The 16681-nt window shown below is 46.9% G+C and overlaps 1 protein-coding gene across 3 annotated transcripts in view; it reads right to left on the bottom strand.

Annotated features, from left to right (window-relative positions):
- Positions 1–16681, bottom strand: part of PDILT (protein disulfide isomerase like, testis expressed) — a 50898-nt gene that overhangs the window by 27539 nt on the left and 6678 nt on the right. For all 3 annotated transcript variants that reach the window (XM_045285954.1, XM_004706082.2, XM_045285955.1), the window contains exon 3: positions 5600–5806. In XM_045285954.1, coding sequence (XP_045141889.1) covers positions 5600–5806 — 207 coding nt within the window. The remainder of the gene's footprint in view (positions 1–5599; positions 5807–16681) is intronic.

Below are 16681 nucleotides of genomic sequence, written 5' to 3'. Positions count from 1 at the left end.
TAAAGTACCCAGACTAACACAGCACCCATGTTAAGTATTCTAACTTAATTCTGGGGCAAAAATACCCAACCTGGAGTCAATCAGTGAGTGTTTAGGGAGGGCTTCCTGGACGAAGAAGCCACACCTGGTCAGGAAACTGAAGAATGCTGATAGGAGTTAACCTGAAGACAAAAGGAGAAGCAAGGGCTTCCAGACCAGGGAGAAGACAACCTATGCCAAGTCGCTGCTGCAGAGCCCTCTCCTCCCACCCCACCTCAGCTGCCCACCATCTCCAGTTGTTCTCTGTCTTATGATCCCTCACTTTCTGAATTGAGTCTTTTTTGCACACTTGTTTAACGTGAGCTTCTGGTAACTCCTATCATGCCTGGCTCATACTTAGTGCCCAAAAGCAATCACTGGATGGATGGATGGATGGATGGTCTAGTTTTCAGAGAACTTGACATTAGACCAGTTTCTCTGGGTGGCTGGGCTCAGAACCCCACAGGCCAGAAAGAGTTCTGGATTGGGCAAATACTTTGCTCCTCGTTGGGCACTCTGCCTGCCCCGGCTCTTGTCTCTGAGCCAGAGGACAGGGTAGCAACTGAGGCGTGAACATGCTGTTAATAATTGACTGGAGCTGGTGCTTAGCTGCCTATTTACAGACCCACACTGCTAATGTATCATTAATGGAGGTCCAGAGGCAACCCAGTCTCCCTTCCTCCAGGGGAGGCCAAGGCCAAGTCTCCCACAGCAACCCTTGGAGATCAGAGGAGAATGGGGGCTGGGCTTTGCCCTGGCAAAGACTAAATTCCTCCTGTCCCCTAACCACCAAAGACCTTTTCAATACATTCAAGACATTGCAAGAGTCTGAGAAACACCATCTTTCGCTCTTAAGTCATAGCAGCCCTGCCCCTAAGGCAAAACTGCTGGCATTATTCATCCTGTTTAAAGAGTGAGAAATTGGGATGGTGGGTCTGAGAGCCTTGCTCCAGGCCCCACAGCAAGTTCAGGCACATATTTTTCCTAAAACCCAGGCACATCCTAGGGCCTGGCCCAGGCTCCCAGGAATCCTGTTGGTTCTTTCTCCGGCTGAGTAATATTGAGCAGCGGTTCTCAACCTTCCTCAGCCCTTTCATACCTCATGTTGTGGTGACCCCCCAACCATAAAATTATTTTCATTGCTACTTCATCACTGTCATTTTGCTCCTGTTATGAATCAGCCGAGCCCTGTGAAAGGGTCGTTTGACCCCCAAAGGGGTCTTGAGCCACAGGTTGAGAACCACTGATATTGAGGGGAAATAGGGGTACAGGCAGTCTACCTGGAAGGCAGGCTGGCTGGTTACTCTTAGGACTTTCTGCCCTCCCTACCTGCAATTGCATTCCATTCAGACTTACAAAGTATGTATTCAGTACCTCCACTACCCCGCACCCTAGATTCGAATTAGGAAACAATAAAAAGTATACATTAAAAAAAAACACAGAGCTGTGGAGAGGACTCTGGTGAGCCTGCGTCTGTCAGAGTAGAGCTGTGTTCCATTAAGTTCATTTGATCATCACCAGGCTTTGATCTCGAAGCACTTCTGGGAGGACTTGAACGCTTATCTTTCAGTGAGCAGTCGAGCACGCTGTTCATACCAACTAGGCACTGGCCTGGCATAAAAACCCAAAAGAAAAAGAACCAAAATCACTGCCGTCAAGCCCATGCTGATTCATAGAGACCCTGTAGGTCCAGACAGACTTGTCTCAAGCGTGTAACTCTTTACAGGAATAGAAAACTCCAGTCTTGCTCCCTCCGAGTGAGGGTGGTTTTGAATTGCTGACGTTATGGTGAGCAGCCCAACTCGGAATCGATCCAACATCAGGGCTCTGGCAAGTACGATAGCTTGATAATATGCTGCACTTCCTTAGCACAGTGCAGAGCAGGGCTAGTAAACCACAGCGATGACCCACCCACCACTTGGCGTTAAAAAGACATTGGATCAGGGCCATTACTTAAAGCGGTAGCCTCCAGGGAGAAAGAGGTGGCAGTCTGTAAAATCTCAATAACCTTTGCAGCCTGAGCGAGTAGTTCTCTGTCCTGGAGGGTTGCTAATGAGTCGCAAAGGGCTCCAAGGCATTGGGAGGGGACTTTCCACAAAGGCAGAACTGGATAACTGGTAGACTTCCCTGCCCTAAAACCTAAAATAGTTATGATCTGCCCCTTTACTGAAACATTTTTCCCACCCACTACTATCTGGGGGAACCTTGATTTGAGCAAGCTAGTCTCCCTCCCTGTGCCTCAGTTTCCCCACATAGCACCTCCCGCGTGGGGGTTGTGGTGACATGTGAGAAGGCCTCGAACAGCGCGGGTATCTGCAGGTGTAAGGGAGCACCAAAAAGTTCGTGGAAAAATGGAATGGAAACACCATGGAATTTTTCCATGAACTCCTTGAAGGCCTCTCCTCTGAGTCAGGGCCCGCACCCTGTGAACATTTGTTCTCCATCCCGGGAACCCTGCACCCTGCACGGTAGTTACTCTCACCACCCCAGTTGAGGGATGAAGAAACCAAGGTCCAACAGGAAGTCCGTATTGCTCAGTATATTGTGAGCATCTGAATGTGGGGCTGTCCCTTTGCCTTTCAAAGCCAGGAAACAACCCTGTGGTCCTTGTGTTGGTATCTAACTCGGAGTGACCCTTCAGGACAGAGTAGAGCTGCCCTATAGGGTCCCTTTCCAGTGGAACCAGGAGGGAGTGGCCGATGGGGTTCAATGACTGACCTTCTGATTAGCAGCTGAGAGCTTAACCCCAGGGCCATCGGGTGCCTTAGCTACTTCGAGCACACAGAAATGGATGTGAGGTCCTGGCCCTTGTAGCAGTCTCATTCTATCGAGCAGAAAAATGAGCAGCAGATGCTATGCTGTGGGCTGATAAGCGGGCAATCAGGGAAGACTTCTTGGAGATGCTGCGGATGAAGCTTCCTGCATGGCAGAGGAAGTGCCGGGTCTGGCTCCCACCACAAAGGGGGCTCAGAGGTCAAAGCCTAGGAGAACTCCTATGCCAGCCTCATGCAGAGCCTGCAAGATGCTGCATCATCATCCGGCTTCGTCCAAGTGCAGAGTGTCCCATGGCACTGGCCTTTGGGAGACAAAGCTGGTCCCTTGCTCCCAACCCAGCAGCTGAGATACTCTGTGGGCATACAGGGACCTTGGCAAAGTAACCTGGGGCTTCCCATCTCTTCAGAGCCCTCCCTAACCCAACACATCATCGAAGGCTCCTTGCTGGGTGGGCATCAACATGATCTCCCTTGCTAAAGGTTGACATTCCTTGTTTATAGGAAGCAGCGGTCTCTATCTTTTATCTCTCTCTTTGTCTCCCCTTCTTCTCCCCCACCCCCCTGCCTCCCTCCCACACACAAACACACCACCCTCCCACAGGCCCGCTGGGAGCCACAATCCTGTCTGATCTCTTTTGTGACCAATCTCTGTTGGCCAGGTTCTCTCGTGCCCCCTGGTGTGCATTCTGAGAATTGTAAGGCCCCAAGTCATCCCTGCACATGGCAATGCTCCTTCAGCCCTTTGGGTTCTTGCAACCCTCAGATGGGCTTATTGGAAACTATCTAGTCTATCTATCTCTAGATAGATGATAGAAGATGATAGATAGATAGATAGATAGATAGATAGATAGATAGATAGATAGATAGATAGATAGATAGATAGATAGATAGATAGATAGATAGAGATATATAACAAGCCCTGTGAGAGATAGGGGTGCTGAGTTTCCCAAGAGCCAACCATGCAGCATATACGGGTACCCTTTCCTGCAACTGTCCAGTCAATCCCAGCTCTAGCATCGAATTGCCTCATGGGGGTTTCTTAGCTGTGATCTTGTATGGAAGCAGGATCCTAGGCTTTCTTCTATCGAGCTGCTGAGTGGGCTCCAACTGCTTATCTTTAGCTGAGCAGCTGTTGACACAAGCCACTTGTGTCACCCAGGCTCCTATCACCTAGAATGGGGTCTCTGTAACAGTGTAAGACCAGTGCTGGACACTCAGTGTTCACAGATTGATCACACCTACCCATCCATTTATGAATTTCCATGATGTAAACGGAGGGCCTACATGGGCCCCTCGGAGGCATATGAATCTCCAAGTATCTCTGAGAGGGAAGTCGGACTCGACATCTGGGAAGTTCTCAGTAGAGGCATGGTGAATGAATGAATGAATGAATGAATGAAGCTAGGAATGAAATGGATGAGGAGAGCAGCTAAAGCGTAGCAGGCACCCACTGAGGCCGTCTTGTTCCACCAAGTCTCCGTCTCCCGTTTGACAAACCAGTTCATTCTTGGCCTGGAATCATGTCAAAATCAGGCTAAAGAGAAGATGGCAGGGGGGGGTGGGGGTGGAGGGGGTAGATAAGGAGCTCATACCAAGCACTCAAGTAGAACGAGCATGTTTTGAAAATGATCATGGCAACAAATGTACAAATGTGCTTAATTATCAAGGGTTCGTGAGGGAGGGAGGGTGGGGGTGGAGGGGGTAAGGGGGGTTGGAGGTAGGAACTCAGTTGGTTGAGTTAATAAGCCATGAACCACTCTCCACCTGATGGTCCTGCTATGACCAACTGGTTGCAAGGTACTCCCCGAGCCCCAAAGGAAAACCCTATGGATGGAGGGCTGACCACACTGCTGTCTGTCTTGCTGATGGGCGGGCATGACACAGAGTCTGGTGGATAGAATCCCAGCACTCACCACTTGCAGGCCTGGGCCATGAACACCTCCCATGTTGGTTTTCTATAGCCTTCCCCTAAATTCTGGGCACAGCTGCAAAGAAAATAGCAGGGCTCTCCAAGCCCCCTTGGGAAGGGCTGAGCCACAGGCAGGAAGGTCCCTGGGTCCCTGAAAGGTTCTGTGGAGTACAGTGCCCCACCTTCACCCTCCGGCTGCCAAGTGGTGGCAATGTGAGGACCAGGAAGAGAGTGTATGAGACTAAATTCTCTCAGCTCATGATTGAGGAACCTGGGAGACCAGGATTCCATGGAGGGAGGCCTTCACTTTTGTGAGTTGGAGATAAGGTCCAGTCACGATCTCCTGTCTAAAGATCATTCCCCGCAGTCTCCCCCCATAGGGGTGCTACTTTAGAGATGCCCCTTCCAAGCGCATGGCTGGTCATTATGCAGCCAGGTGCCTTTATCTGTAGGAGCAGACATGTTACTATTGTTCTCCCCACTCACAGAACAGTTGGCTCCCTTCTTGCTGACCCCAGAAGTGGTGTTAGGTTACTCCCCAATGGAACTCAGGGGCACCCAGGTTAGGAAACTGCCCATCTTGTTACATTTGTGGTTTCCTGCAGCTCTGAAGGCTTGCATGTCCCGAGACTATATAAGTTAGTGAAAGAATACATTCTCTCGCTCTGGACCCCATGGAAGAAGGGAGTGCACTGTATTCCCTGTTTCTTATTTCTTCTTAATTGTACAACCACTCCTTAGATCCCACTCGGTTGTGGGAAGCTGGTTCCCTCTCACACCAATTGGGCTTTACGGGGGCAGGAAATACACTTATTAATCTGCCAGGCCACTGAAATGCGGGGGTTCATATGGAACATAAAGTAGGAACATACTTTGGCTCATTCACAAGCCCCATTACCTTTGCAGCTGATGGGCTCAGACCGGTTGCCCTCAAAAAACAGCTTCAATTCTGGGGCCTTCTTAACGTTAAATTCCTCCTGAAGCTCCTTCTCAATAGTGATGTCCACCTTGCCGAAGCCAATCCCATTCTTGCCTTTGCCCATGATCTCCATGGCTTTGCCCAGCTCCTCGGCCATATTCCTGGATCGCTTGGAGGATGGGTTGTCTGTAAAAGTCAGCACAAAGACAGAACTTACTTCTTTGCCCACCCTCATCCTCCGAGGAGGAGGCATCCTCTGGGTTGGCTAGCTCGTACGTGGCACGGGCCTTTCTTTGCTCCGCTGGTGATGGGTAAAATTTCAGAAACGTGACAGGCTAGGCAATAGGATGGTTTATGAAGCTGAACAAATGGGTCTACACCAAGGTTCACCCCTTTGGATTCAGCAACACTGGAAACAAAACAACTTTGGGAAACAGTACAAGGAACCCAAGTTATCTGGGTGTCATCTCATCCTGGGTCAAAAATGGAGTAAGTAGCAGTGATGACCTCATGGAGCTGTTCAAAATAAATAAGATTCATGTAACAATCACCCATGCACTGCCTTATTATTGTGTAAGAGCTCTACATTTGTCAATCCATTGCATCTTCCCACTTGCCCTCGGGGGCAAATCCAAACCAGACACAGCTATTGAGTCAATGTCAACCCACAGCAGCCCTACGGGACACGGAGGACCTGCCCCCATGGGATTCCCAAGGCTGTAATCTTCCTGAGAGCATCCTGCCCTACTCTCTCCTGCAGAGCGCCTGGCAGGTTGGAACTTGTAGTTTAGCAGCAAAGCGCTTAATCGCGGCACCACCAGGGCTCCTTCCACTAGGAGGTAGGTAATATTATCATCTCAATTTTGCAAATGAAGAAATTCATGTACAACAAACTTGCCCAAGGCTCTGTGAGGGTAAGAAATACAGCCAGGATATGAGCCTGCTCAATCTGGTTCCAGAATCCCAGCTCTCCTACCTCTCCAAGAGGCATGTAAAAACATTTAGCTAATGTCTGGCTCATGGTATGTATGAGACGTTATTGTTACTATTGACACATTTGTCAGTTTCATATATAGGCAGTGCCCAGATGGCAAACAGGTTCCCTTCACAAGTCTGTCTTCAAGTTGAACAACATGAATTGGAAGAGAACAGATCAGCATAAGCAAATGTGGTGAAGAAAGCTGATGGTGCCTGGCTACCAAAAGATATAGCACCTGGGGTCTTAAAGCCTTGAAGATAAACAAGCGGCCATCTAGCTCAGAAGCAACAAAACCCACGTGTAAGAAGTACACCAGCCTGTGTGACCACAAGGTGTTGAAGGGATCGGTTATCAGGCATCAAAGAACAAAAAATCATACCATTTTAAATGAGGGTGAGTGCAGAGTGGAGACCCAAAGCCCATTTGTAGGCAACTGGACACCCCCTTACTAAAGGGGTACAGGGAGGAGATGAACCAGTCAGGGTGCAGGGTAGCAACGATGAAACACACAACTTTCCTCTAGTTCTTAAATGCTTCCTCCCTCCACTATCATGATCCCAATTCTACCTTACAAATCTGGCTAGACCAGCAGAGGTACACTGGTACAGATAGGAACTGGAAACAGGGTATCCAGAGCGGATGATCCCTTCAGGACCAGTGGTGAGAGTGGCTATACCGGGAGGGTGGAGGGAAAGTGGGGTAGAAAGGGGGAACTGATTACAAGGATCTACATATAACCTCCTCCCTGGGGGACGGACAACAGAAAAGTGGGTGAAGGGAGACATTGGACAGTGTCTAATATGAGAAACTAATAATGAATTATGAAGGGTTCATGAGGGAGAGGGGAGCGGGAAGGGAGGGGGAAATGAGTAGCTGAAATTAAGAGCTCAAGTAGAAAGCAAATATTTCGAGAATGATGATGGCAACCAATTACAAATGTGCTTGACACAATGGATGGATGGATGGATTGTGATAAGAGTTGTACGAGCCCCCAATAAAGTGATTTTTTTTAAAGAGTTCAGATCGTTTCTAATGTCAGTGGGTCAAATGTTTCTCTTAGTATATTGTGTGATTTTCTACACGTTGCTATTAGGTTCCATCGTGTCAGCCCCGACTCATAGCCACCCTGTGTACAACAGGGTGAAACTGCCCAGCCCTGGACCATCTTCACAGTGGTTGCTATGCCTGAGCCCATTGTTGCAGCCATTATGCCAATCCATCGCCTTGAAGTCCGTCCTCTTTTTCACTGCCTCTCTACCTTACCAAACATAATGCCCATGTCTAGGCACTCATCTCTCCTGATAACACGTCCTAAGTATGTGCAGTGAGGCGTCTACATCTTCATTTCTAAGGAGCATGCTGGCTGTACTTCTGCCAAGCTAAATCTGTTTGCTCTTCTAGCAGTCCGTGGTACTTTCGGTATTCTTTGCCAACACCATGATTCAAATGATTCAAATCCGTTCTTCAGTCTTCCGTACTCAAACCCCAGCACTGACAATGCATAGGAGGTGATTGAAAATACAGTGACTTGCGTCATGCGCACTTGACTCCTCAAGGCGACATCCTTGCTCTTCGGCGTTTTACAGAGCTCCTGTACAGCAGATTGACCCAATGCTGGATTTCTTGAAAGAAACACTTCCCAATACACAAACATCTCTCTAATATAACAAAATGGTAATAACAACGCTTTGATATACACTGCAAAGTGGCGTCCATTTGTTATTTTAAAAAACATTGTGTGTATCTTGAATTTTTCTTATAATAGACTTTACAGGGGTTGGATCCTATTGGTTGGATGTTCGTAGCCCAGGGACTGCCTGTAATAAAAATAAAAACCATAGTCTAGAGACGGAGCATGATCACCCTCTAGTGGACGGTTCTGAATGGCAGGCCGGAGTGAGCTCTTCCCACGGTCCTATCATGGCAGCCCATGCGTTGCAGAGTAGAGCTGGGCCCTATGTGCTTCCAATGGCTGCAACCTTTTGGAAGCAGGTTGCCAGGCCTTGTTTCCAAGGCACCTCTAGGTGGGTTTGAACCACTGGCTTTTTAGTCAGTAGCCAAATGCTTCACCATGTGTGCCACACACTAGAATTGACTCCACATCAACCGGTTTTGTTTCCGTTTCCATGTGGCTGTTCCGGATGGCTGCGGTCCTTCTCATGGAAGACTGCAGGCCGGAAACCAGAGTAGCCAACTGGGTGTGGGGAGAGAGGGGGAACGGTAGGGGTGGGGGGTCGGGGGGTGACACTTCTGAACCTGTCTGCTTTCCTGTTTGGGGAAGTGAGGAGTGACATTTCTTGGCCCCTTCAGTGGCTGGGCTTGGGGGAGCCTTTTCCTGGAAACGGCCTCACGGAGCTGGCTTGTGGCCCTCGCAGTGGGAGAACTGGGCTCTAAAAGCCATTGGAGTTTGCCTTTCTCCCTCCTGATAACATTGTGAGCCTGTGGGTCTTTCCATGAGCCCGGCGTGTGTGGCACGCGGGCCAAGGCAGGGCAGGGGGGTCACTGATTCCCTTTCAACGCAGCACACTTGATCTTTGTCAGCCCCTTTCATGTAGAGCAACAAAAACTACCTCCCTAGCCAAGGGCAAGTTCCAAGTCTAACTGAGGAGTGTCTCATCAGTCCCCACGGCCCCTGTAGTATTGCCAACCGTGAATGATCACTTTCATTAAACTCCCAATCAATGGACGGGAACTCGGCCTTGTGCCTCCTCTGTAGGTCGATGCCTCTCTAATGACCACTTTGTTACCATCATAGCTTGTGGTACCCTCCCCCTTTTCCCTACCCATCTGTCATCTCCAGCATGAATGGCCTATTGCTGATTGCTAGCCTGGGGTCCCTCCGTGGCTTCCTTGTGGATTCTGCTAGGCCTACCTCCGGGTTACTGAGTGACTAAAATACAACAGAAACCCACACTTGTTGCCCTCAGGTCACTTCCAACTCATGACGGCCCTGCTGTGTATTACTGAGTAAAACCTCTCCATAAGGATTTTTGGGTTTTGCTGTAATCTTTAGAAAGACAGACTGCCAGGTCATTCTTCCAAGATGTTGCTGGGTGGGCTTGAACTGCCAACCATTAGGTTAGTTAGAGAAGCACAAACCCTTTGCAAACATCATTTCCAAATCTAGGTTCCTAAAGGGACAGAGGTGCAGAACAAGAGGTCCAGATAGCACAGCCCTCTGAGGATCTACACATGGCCCATGGAGTTCTGGTGTCACCATGGGCTGCACATTGGTCCGATAGCCCAAAGTCAACAGTTCAAACTCACTAGTCATTCTGTGGTAGACAAACAAGGCTTTCTGCTCCCCTAAATATTTATCATCGTGGAAAGCCACAGGGACAGGCCTGTCCTATAGAGTTGACAGGAGTTGGAATCAACTTGATGGCAACGCGTTTGGCTTTCTGGTGACTCTGAGTGTTTGAAGAGGTACCCAGAAAAGAGGGTTGTGACTATTGGAATGCTAAGATCTGAGAACAAGGCAGATGGAGCTGCCCAATGGCACCTACCAGGAACAGCAACGAGGACTCTTTCATTCATTCAAAACTATTTTTCAGCTTCTAACAACCAGAAGCTGTTATAGGTGCTCAACTCTCTCGCTACCATGGAGTCAATGTTCACTCATAACTACCTCCATATGGGTTCATTACCAAGACTGTTTATGGGAGTAGAAATCCCCGTCTTTCTCCCAAGGAGCTGCTGATGGCTTTGAACTGTTGACCCTTCAGTATCACAGCCCAAAGCTAAACCTCTACACCATCAGGGATCCATGTTCTTGGTACTAGGGATGTGTTATTGCTGTTAGGTGTGGTTGAGTGGATCCAGCTCACAGGGACCCTGGGGGACACAATGGCACTGCCACATGGTTTTCGTGGGTGTAATCTCTGCTGAGTAACTTTCAGGCCTCTCTTCCACAGAGCCCATAGATGGATCTGGACTGCCACCCTCTGGGTGAATTCGCATCACCGGAGCCCCTTCCTGGGGATACAACAATGAACACGCAGTAAAAATCCCTGCCCTCACTGGAGATGGTGGTAAATAAAAGCGAATGGTGGGTGACATTAGATGGTATGAGCTGTGGATGAAAGAGAAGCAGGATCGGGGACTGTGAGTGTCAGAGGGGTTGCAGGTTTAAGTCAGGAGAAGGCCTTTCTGAGAAGAGACGTTGTGATAAACACTAAAGGAGATGTGATAACCTGGGAGGAGAGGGCATCATAGGCAGAAGAAAAAGAGCAAAGGCCCGGAGGTCCTATTGGGTCTGACCTGTTTGAGGAGAATGACCCAGAGTGGGGTGAGATGACGCAGACCTTCAAGTCGCTGAACAGACCTTGGCCTCCCCCCTGAGTGCTATAGAAAGTCACTGGAGGGTGTGGGACAGAGCTCAGATACCATCAGACTTATTTTTGTAATAAAATGGTAGCTGGAAATTATACCAAAAGTGAGGAAGGGAAGCAGGGTATCAAATTAGAGGTGATCGTAAGGAAGGGCCTGCTGAGAGATGGGTTCAGCTTAGACCAGGGCGGAGGCCATGGGGGAGGGAGAGATGTGGTCAGAGTCTAAAGAGATTTCGAAGGAGGAATTCTCTGGATCTCATGACAAAACGGCACATCGTAGCTCTCCAATATGCTCTGGTGTTGCAGCGGTAAAGCACTCAGATGCTAGTCAAAAGTTCAGAGGTTAGAAGCCACCGGTCACTCTAACTCACTGCCAGCCAGTTGATGCCAACGCATGGTGACCCCATAGGCCAGGGTAGAACTTCCCCGTGGGTCTCTGAGACTGCAACTCTTTACAGGCGTAGAAAGCCTTGGTTTCGAACTGCCCACCTTGCAGTTAATAGCCCAACCATAGTCATGACGCCACCAAGGCTCCATGGGGAGAAAGATTTCAGCTTGGAAATCCTATGGGCAGTTCCATTCAGCCCTATTGGGTTGCTCTGAGGAAAAACGACTCAATGGGATTGTTTTCCATTGGTAAAGAATCCTTGGTCTAGGCTCTAACCTGGCTCTCTTTGGCAAGGGGGTTCCTAAGGTGATACTTAACCCTCAGCACAGCTTCTGGCTCCCAGGGAAAGGAGGACAGAGGTAGCCAGCACCAAGTCATCCAGCCCCAGGCCTAGGTTTCATATATGGTTCTCATGTGGGTTTCAGAATAAACAAATGGAACCCAGGGTCATGTTGGAATAGGAACTGATCCTCTGACCATTTGCCTGGTCTGTAGATGTGTTAATGGCTAATGGACCCAAATCAATGTTTTCCTGAGTCTTTAGTAGATAACCCTGGGCACTTTTCTTTGAGTAGCCAATGTGAGTCAGGGGTGGAGCTGATAGACGAGGGCAGGTGTGAGCCTAGGGACTGACACAGCAGCTTCCAGCTCAGAGAGCTGGAGTCAGCCTTCCTTTAGACTAGTGGCAGACTCTGAAAAGATTTTGGTTGTCACCATGGGAGAAATGGGTGTTACTGCCATCTAGTGAGTATAGACCCCAGACTACTAACTGTCCTACAAAGCATAGAACAAGCATCCACATTTTAAAATTGCCCTATTTTTGAATGTCAATAGTGCTGAAGATAAGGAGTTGTGAGTTAGCTCAAACTCAGATCAAGCACTTAAAAGTGTTCTGAGAGGAAGCCCCATTCCAAAGGGCTATTTTTAGAATACGGAGATGCTCCCAGCAGTTTGAACTTCTGAATGTTCATCAATCCCATGAGCTCCTTAATGGCCAGCCAACACACTGCTCTGGCCATTACAATGACTCCCAAGACCTTAATGCACCTGCGACTCACTTTCTTGATTTCCCTTGATCCTTACTCTTCTCTTCAGCAACTCACCTTTCACCACACTGGCCCATCCCAGCCTCAGGGTCTCTGCACTTGCTGTTCCCCATGCCTGAAAATGTTCTTCCCAGTGGTCTCCTTGGTTACTCCCCTCACTACCTCCAGGCCTTTGATGAAATATCTCAGACCAACACTATTCTGTTTCTGTCCATAGTTAGCTTAGTCATATGACTTACTGCATATTGCACTTAGTGATCTATCAAATGCCCCCCCCCATAGCATGTAAGCTTCCTGAGAGCAGAAGGGTTTGATGAAACAGAATATGTATGAATTATTGAATGTCAAACCGATGACCTGCTCTGTAAACCTTTACCCAGTTCACAATAAAAAGTTAAAAATTACAAAAAAGGGTTTTTATCTGCTCTGTTTTACCACTACAGTCTTTGGTGTCTAAGGTCTACCTGGCATTTATTATATGTTTAATAAATATTTACTCCATGAGTAAATAAATGTTCTAGTTATTAGTACAGAACTGTTCAGTGCATTTGGGAGCTAGATGAGGCTTTCTTTTCTCAGAAATACTTACAGTCTTGGAAACCCACAGGGCAGATCCTACTCTGTCTTTTAGGGTCATTATGAGTCATAATTAACTCAATGATGGTGAATTGAGTTTATTGAGAAAGATGGATTTAGCACGAGTTTGGGTGTTAGACCCAACTTAAATCATCACTTACTATGTGACTTTGAGAAAATTACCTAACTGTTCTGAGACTTATTTGCCTCATCTGTGAGACGGAGATACTAAGTGCTGGGCCCAGAATACAGGTGCATAAAAAGGGTTATCATTTATCATCACTATCTACTATCCTAATTGCCACCATTGTAGCCACAGTCATGGTCACTGTCATCACCGTCATCATCGCTATTGTTGTTGTTAGGTGCCATCAAGTTGGCTCTGACCCATAGTGACCCTGTGTACAACAGAATGCAACCCTGGCTGGTCCTGCACCAGCCTCACAGTTGTTCTCATGTTTGAGCCCATTGTTGCAGCCCCAGTCACTAGCCCTATCCCCACTCCTACCAACATCTTCACGGCTACCATCATCAGGATCACCATTTCATCATCCCATGACCATCTTACCTGCTCCCACGCCAGACTCCTGCCGACTCTGCTTTCAAGATGAGCTCTACATGGCCCTAAAGAGAGCTCTTGATAGAGAGAGCTTCTCCCCACTGAAGAAAACCTTTCCTCCTGCCTCATCCATGGAGAACATAATGGTCCAAAGGAAGGCCCATTTATCTCATTGGTATATTCATGCATTCAACATTGGGCCCTCCCCCTAAATTCACAATTTTGAGAAGCGTTTCAATTCAGTGTGGCAAGAACTATCACAGAGAGGAGACGGGGACTTCAAGAGCCAGAGGGAGGATCCCTGGTTCCTCCCTTCTGTCTAAAGAGGAGAGTCTTCTGATCAGGTGACTCCTTGAGCTTATCAACATCACAATCCAACTGGAGAAGCGGAGGAAGAACACTACAGACAGAAGAAGCAGCAAGTATGAAGTTACAGGGACCTGCGGGAATCTGTTCCATCTGGGTCCCCATAAATAACCCAACCAACTCTATCTGGCCTAAAAAACAACTCATTGCTCCCCTGGCAATTGAAAACATGTATTATAGCCCGTGATCCAGGATAAAGTGTAGGTATCTGCTTTGGGAGGGCCCCCTGATCTTTGACAAAGGCCAAAACTCATTCAATGGAGGAAGAGATAGACTCTAAGAAATAGTTCTGGCAGAAAAATGAAATAGGTTCCCTATCTCCCATTGTATACAAAATTAACACAAGATGGATCAAAGACTGAAATGTAAACCTATAAACGTTTTAAAGATTTTACATTTACATCAATAAAAACCAGAGGCACATCCGGGGACCCTAATGCATGGATGCATTGTGTAAACATACTATCTAACATAGCTGAAAACAGCAGAACACACACTAGATGACTAGGACCTTCCAACAAATTAGACAAAAGATTTCTCCCCAAAATAAAAAGAAAACCCATAGGCTGGCAACAGACTATGTTGGACAACAGCATGTTGGACAAGGGAATATCCAAAAATGTATAGAAAAATTCAAAACCTCAACAACAAAAAGACAAACTAACACATGGAAAAAGGGACAGAGGACATGAATAAACATGTCACCGAATAAAACATTCAGACAGTTAACAGGTACATGAAGAAATGCTTGTGATCAATAGCCATTCGTGAGATTCAAATCAAAACAATAATGAAGTATTATCCCAACACTAATCACAAAGTTCAAACAAACAAAAAACACTGGAAAACAAATGCTGGTGCGGGTGTGGAGAGACTAGAACCCTCACCCACTGCTGCTGAAACTGTAGAATGGTTCAACCACTTTTGAAAATAGTATGACACCTCCTTAAAAATTTGGAAATAGAATTACCCTATCATCAAACAATGCCACTACTGGGTATATATCCTAGTGAAACAAGAGCTGCGACAGAAGCACACATGCATATATATCCATGTTCATCACAACACTATTAACAATAGCAAGAAGATGCAAACAACCTAAATGCCCATCAACAAAAGAATGGATAAACATAATGTGGAACAGACACACAAGGGAATATTATTGAACATTAAGGAATAACAATTCATCTACAAAACAATGCAGAACATGGATGAACCTGAAGGACATTATGCCGAGTGAAATTAGTCAATCAAAAAAGGACAAATACCATATGAGATATTTGTATCTATTTTTAAAAATCGTTTTCTTGGGAGATCTTACAGCTCTTATAACATTCCACACATCAATTGTATCAAGCATATTTATACATGTGTTGCCAGCATCATTTCCAAAACATTGAGACCACTATTATAAAAAGTCAAGGAACTGTTTTCACACTAAAAGACATATTCTTTGATGGTTAGCATGGACAGAAAGGAAAGGGAGCCCAAATTACTTACTAAAAGATGTTAGCTGCTCTTGAGTTGGTCTTGACTCAGAGTGACGCTATGTAGAACAGAGCGAAGGAATCTCTAGTTCTGGGCCATCCTCACAATTGTTATTCCGTTTGAGCCCATTGTTGCCGCCACTCTGGCAATCCATCTGATTGAGAGACTGCCTCTTTTTCATTAACCTCCTTTACCAAGCACGATAGCCTTTCCGTGGGACTGTTCTTTCCTGATAACATGTCCGAACAATGTGAAATGAAACCTCAGCATCCTCACATCGGAGGAATATTCTGGCTGTACTCCTCCAGGTTTCTTCTTCTGGAAGTTCATGGTAACTTCAATGTCTTCACTAACATAATAATTCAAATGCATCCATTCTTCTCCAGTCTTTTTAAAAAATTCATTACTAATTGGGAGTTAATACATATACCATATCATTCCATAGTTCAACCATGTCAAGCAGAATTGTACAATTACTACCACAATCAGTGTCCAAACCTTCTTTTTCTTCCTGGACTCCTTGACATCGTCTCCCTTTTACCACCCCCCCTCCTTCACCACTTTACACTCCACCTCACCCCCCAAAAATAATCTTCCCTATAGGTTCACCGATCCTGGGTTTCATATAACAAAACACAGAAAACTATAGAACACAACTTTAAGAGGGTAAGCGCCAATGACAGAGCTCCTATCAGATACACCCTAATATGAACAAACAAAAACAAAACTACAGAAAATGTTGCAAACCAAATCAGGTTCGGCATGCACCAGAGGGGGAATCAACCGACAACATTTTAACTCTTCAAGTCAGAGTTATGGCTTTGAGCTCCTGTTCTCATCTGTCCAATGAACTCTGTTTGAAGACCCACCTAGCTCCCGTCCCTCACTGTGCATAGAGGGAGTCACTGGAGGCTGATTGCTGCTGTAGTTCCCACAGATGAATCTTGGGCTCCCCCCTGTCATCCATAGCCTTCTACAAACCCGATTCTCTCAATTTAAGCTCTGATATGAATCCTTTGGATTACATGATTTACAAACCTTTGGTGACTGATGATGGTGTGCTTCTTCCATGTGAACTTAGTTCACATCTCAGTTAGCTAACTGCTTGTTTGAAGGCAACTCTTTACGAACCAGATGCTATTTTCTCTGATAACTGGGCACCCTCTAATTTCTTTGCCATATGTTGCTATAGCACCCTTATCTTGTGTCCCTTTCCTGAGGGCGTCTTCTCCGGTCTTAATCATGGTCCATTTCCACAAACATATCAAGTGATTGAAAATACCATAATCCTCCATGTGAACTCCTTGCCTTTGAACACTTTAAGGAGG

The sequence above is a fragment of the Echinops telfairi genome, unplaced genomic scaffold (assembly GCF_000313985.2).
Source record: "Echinops telfairi isolate 266 unplaced genomic scaffold, ASM31398v2 ScPeMD7_5;HRSCAF=22, whole genome shotgun sequence".
In the NCBI taxonomy this organism is placed as follows: domain Eukaryota; kingdom Metazoa; phylum Chordata; class Mammalia; order Afrosoricida; family Tenrecidae; genus Echinops; species Echinops telfairi.
The sequence above is the reverse complement of the archived record's forward strand: the minus strand, read 5'-3'. Positions and strand labels throughout refer to the sequence as shown.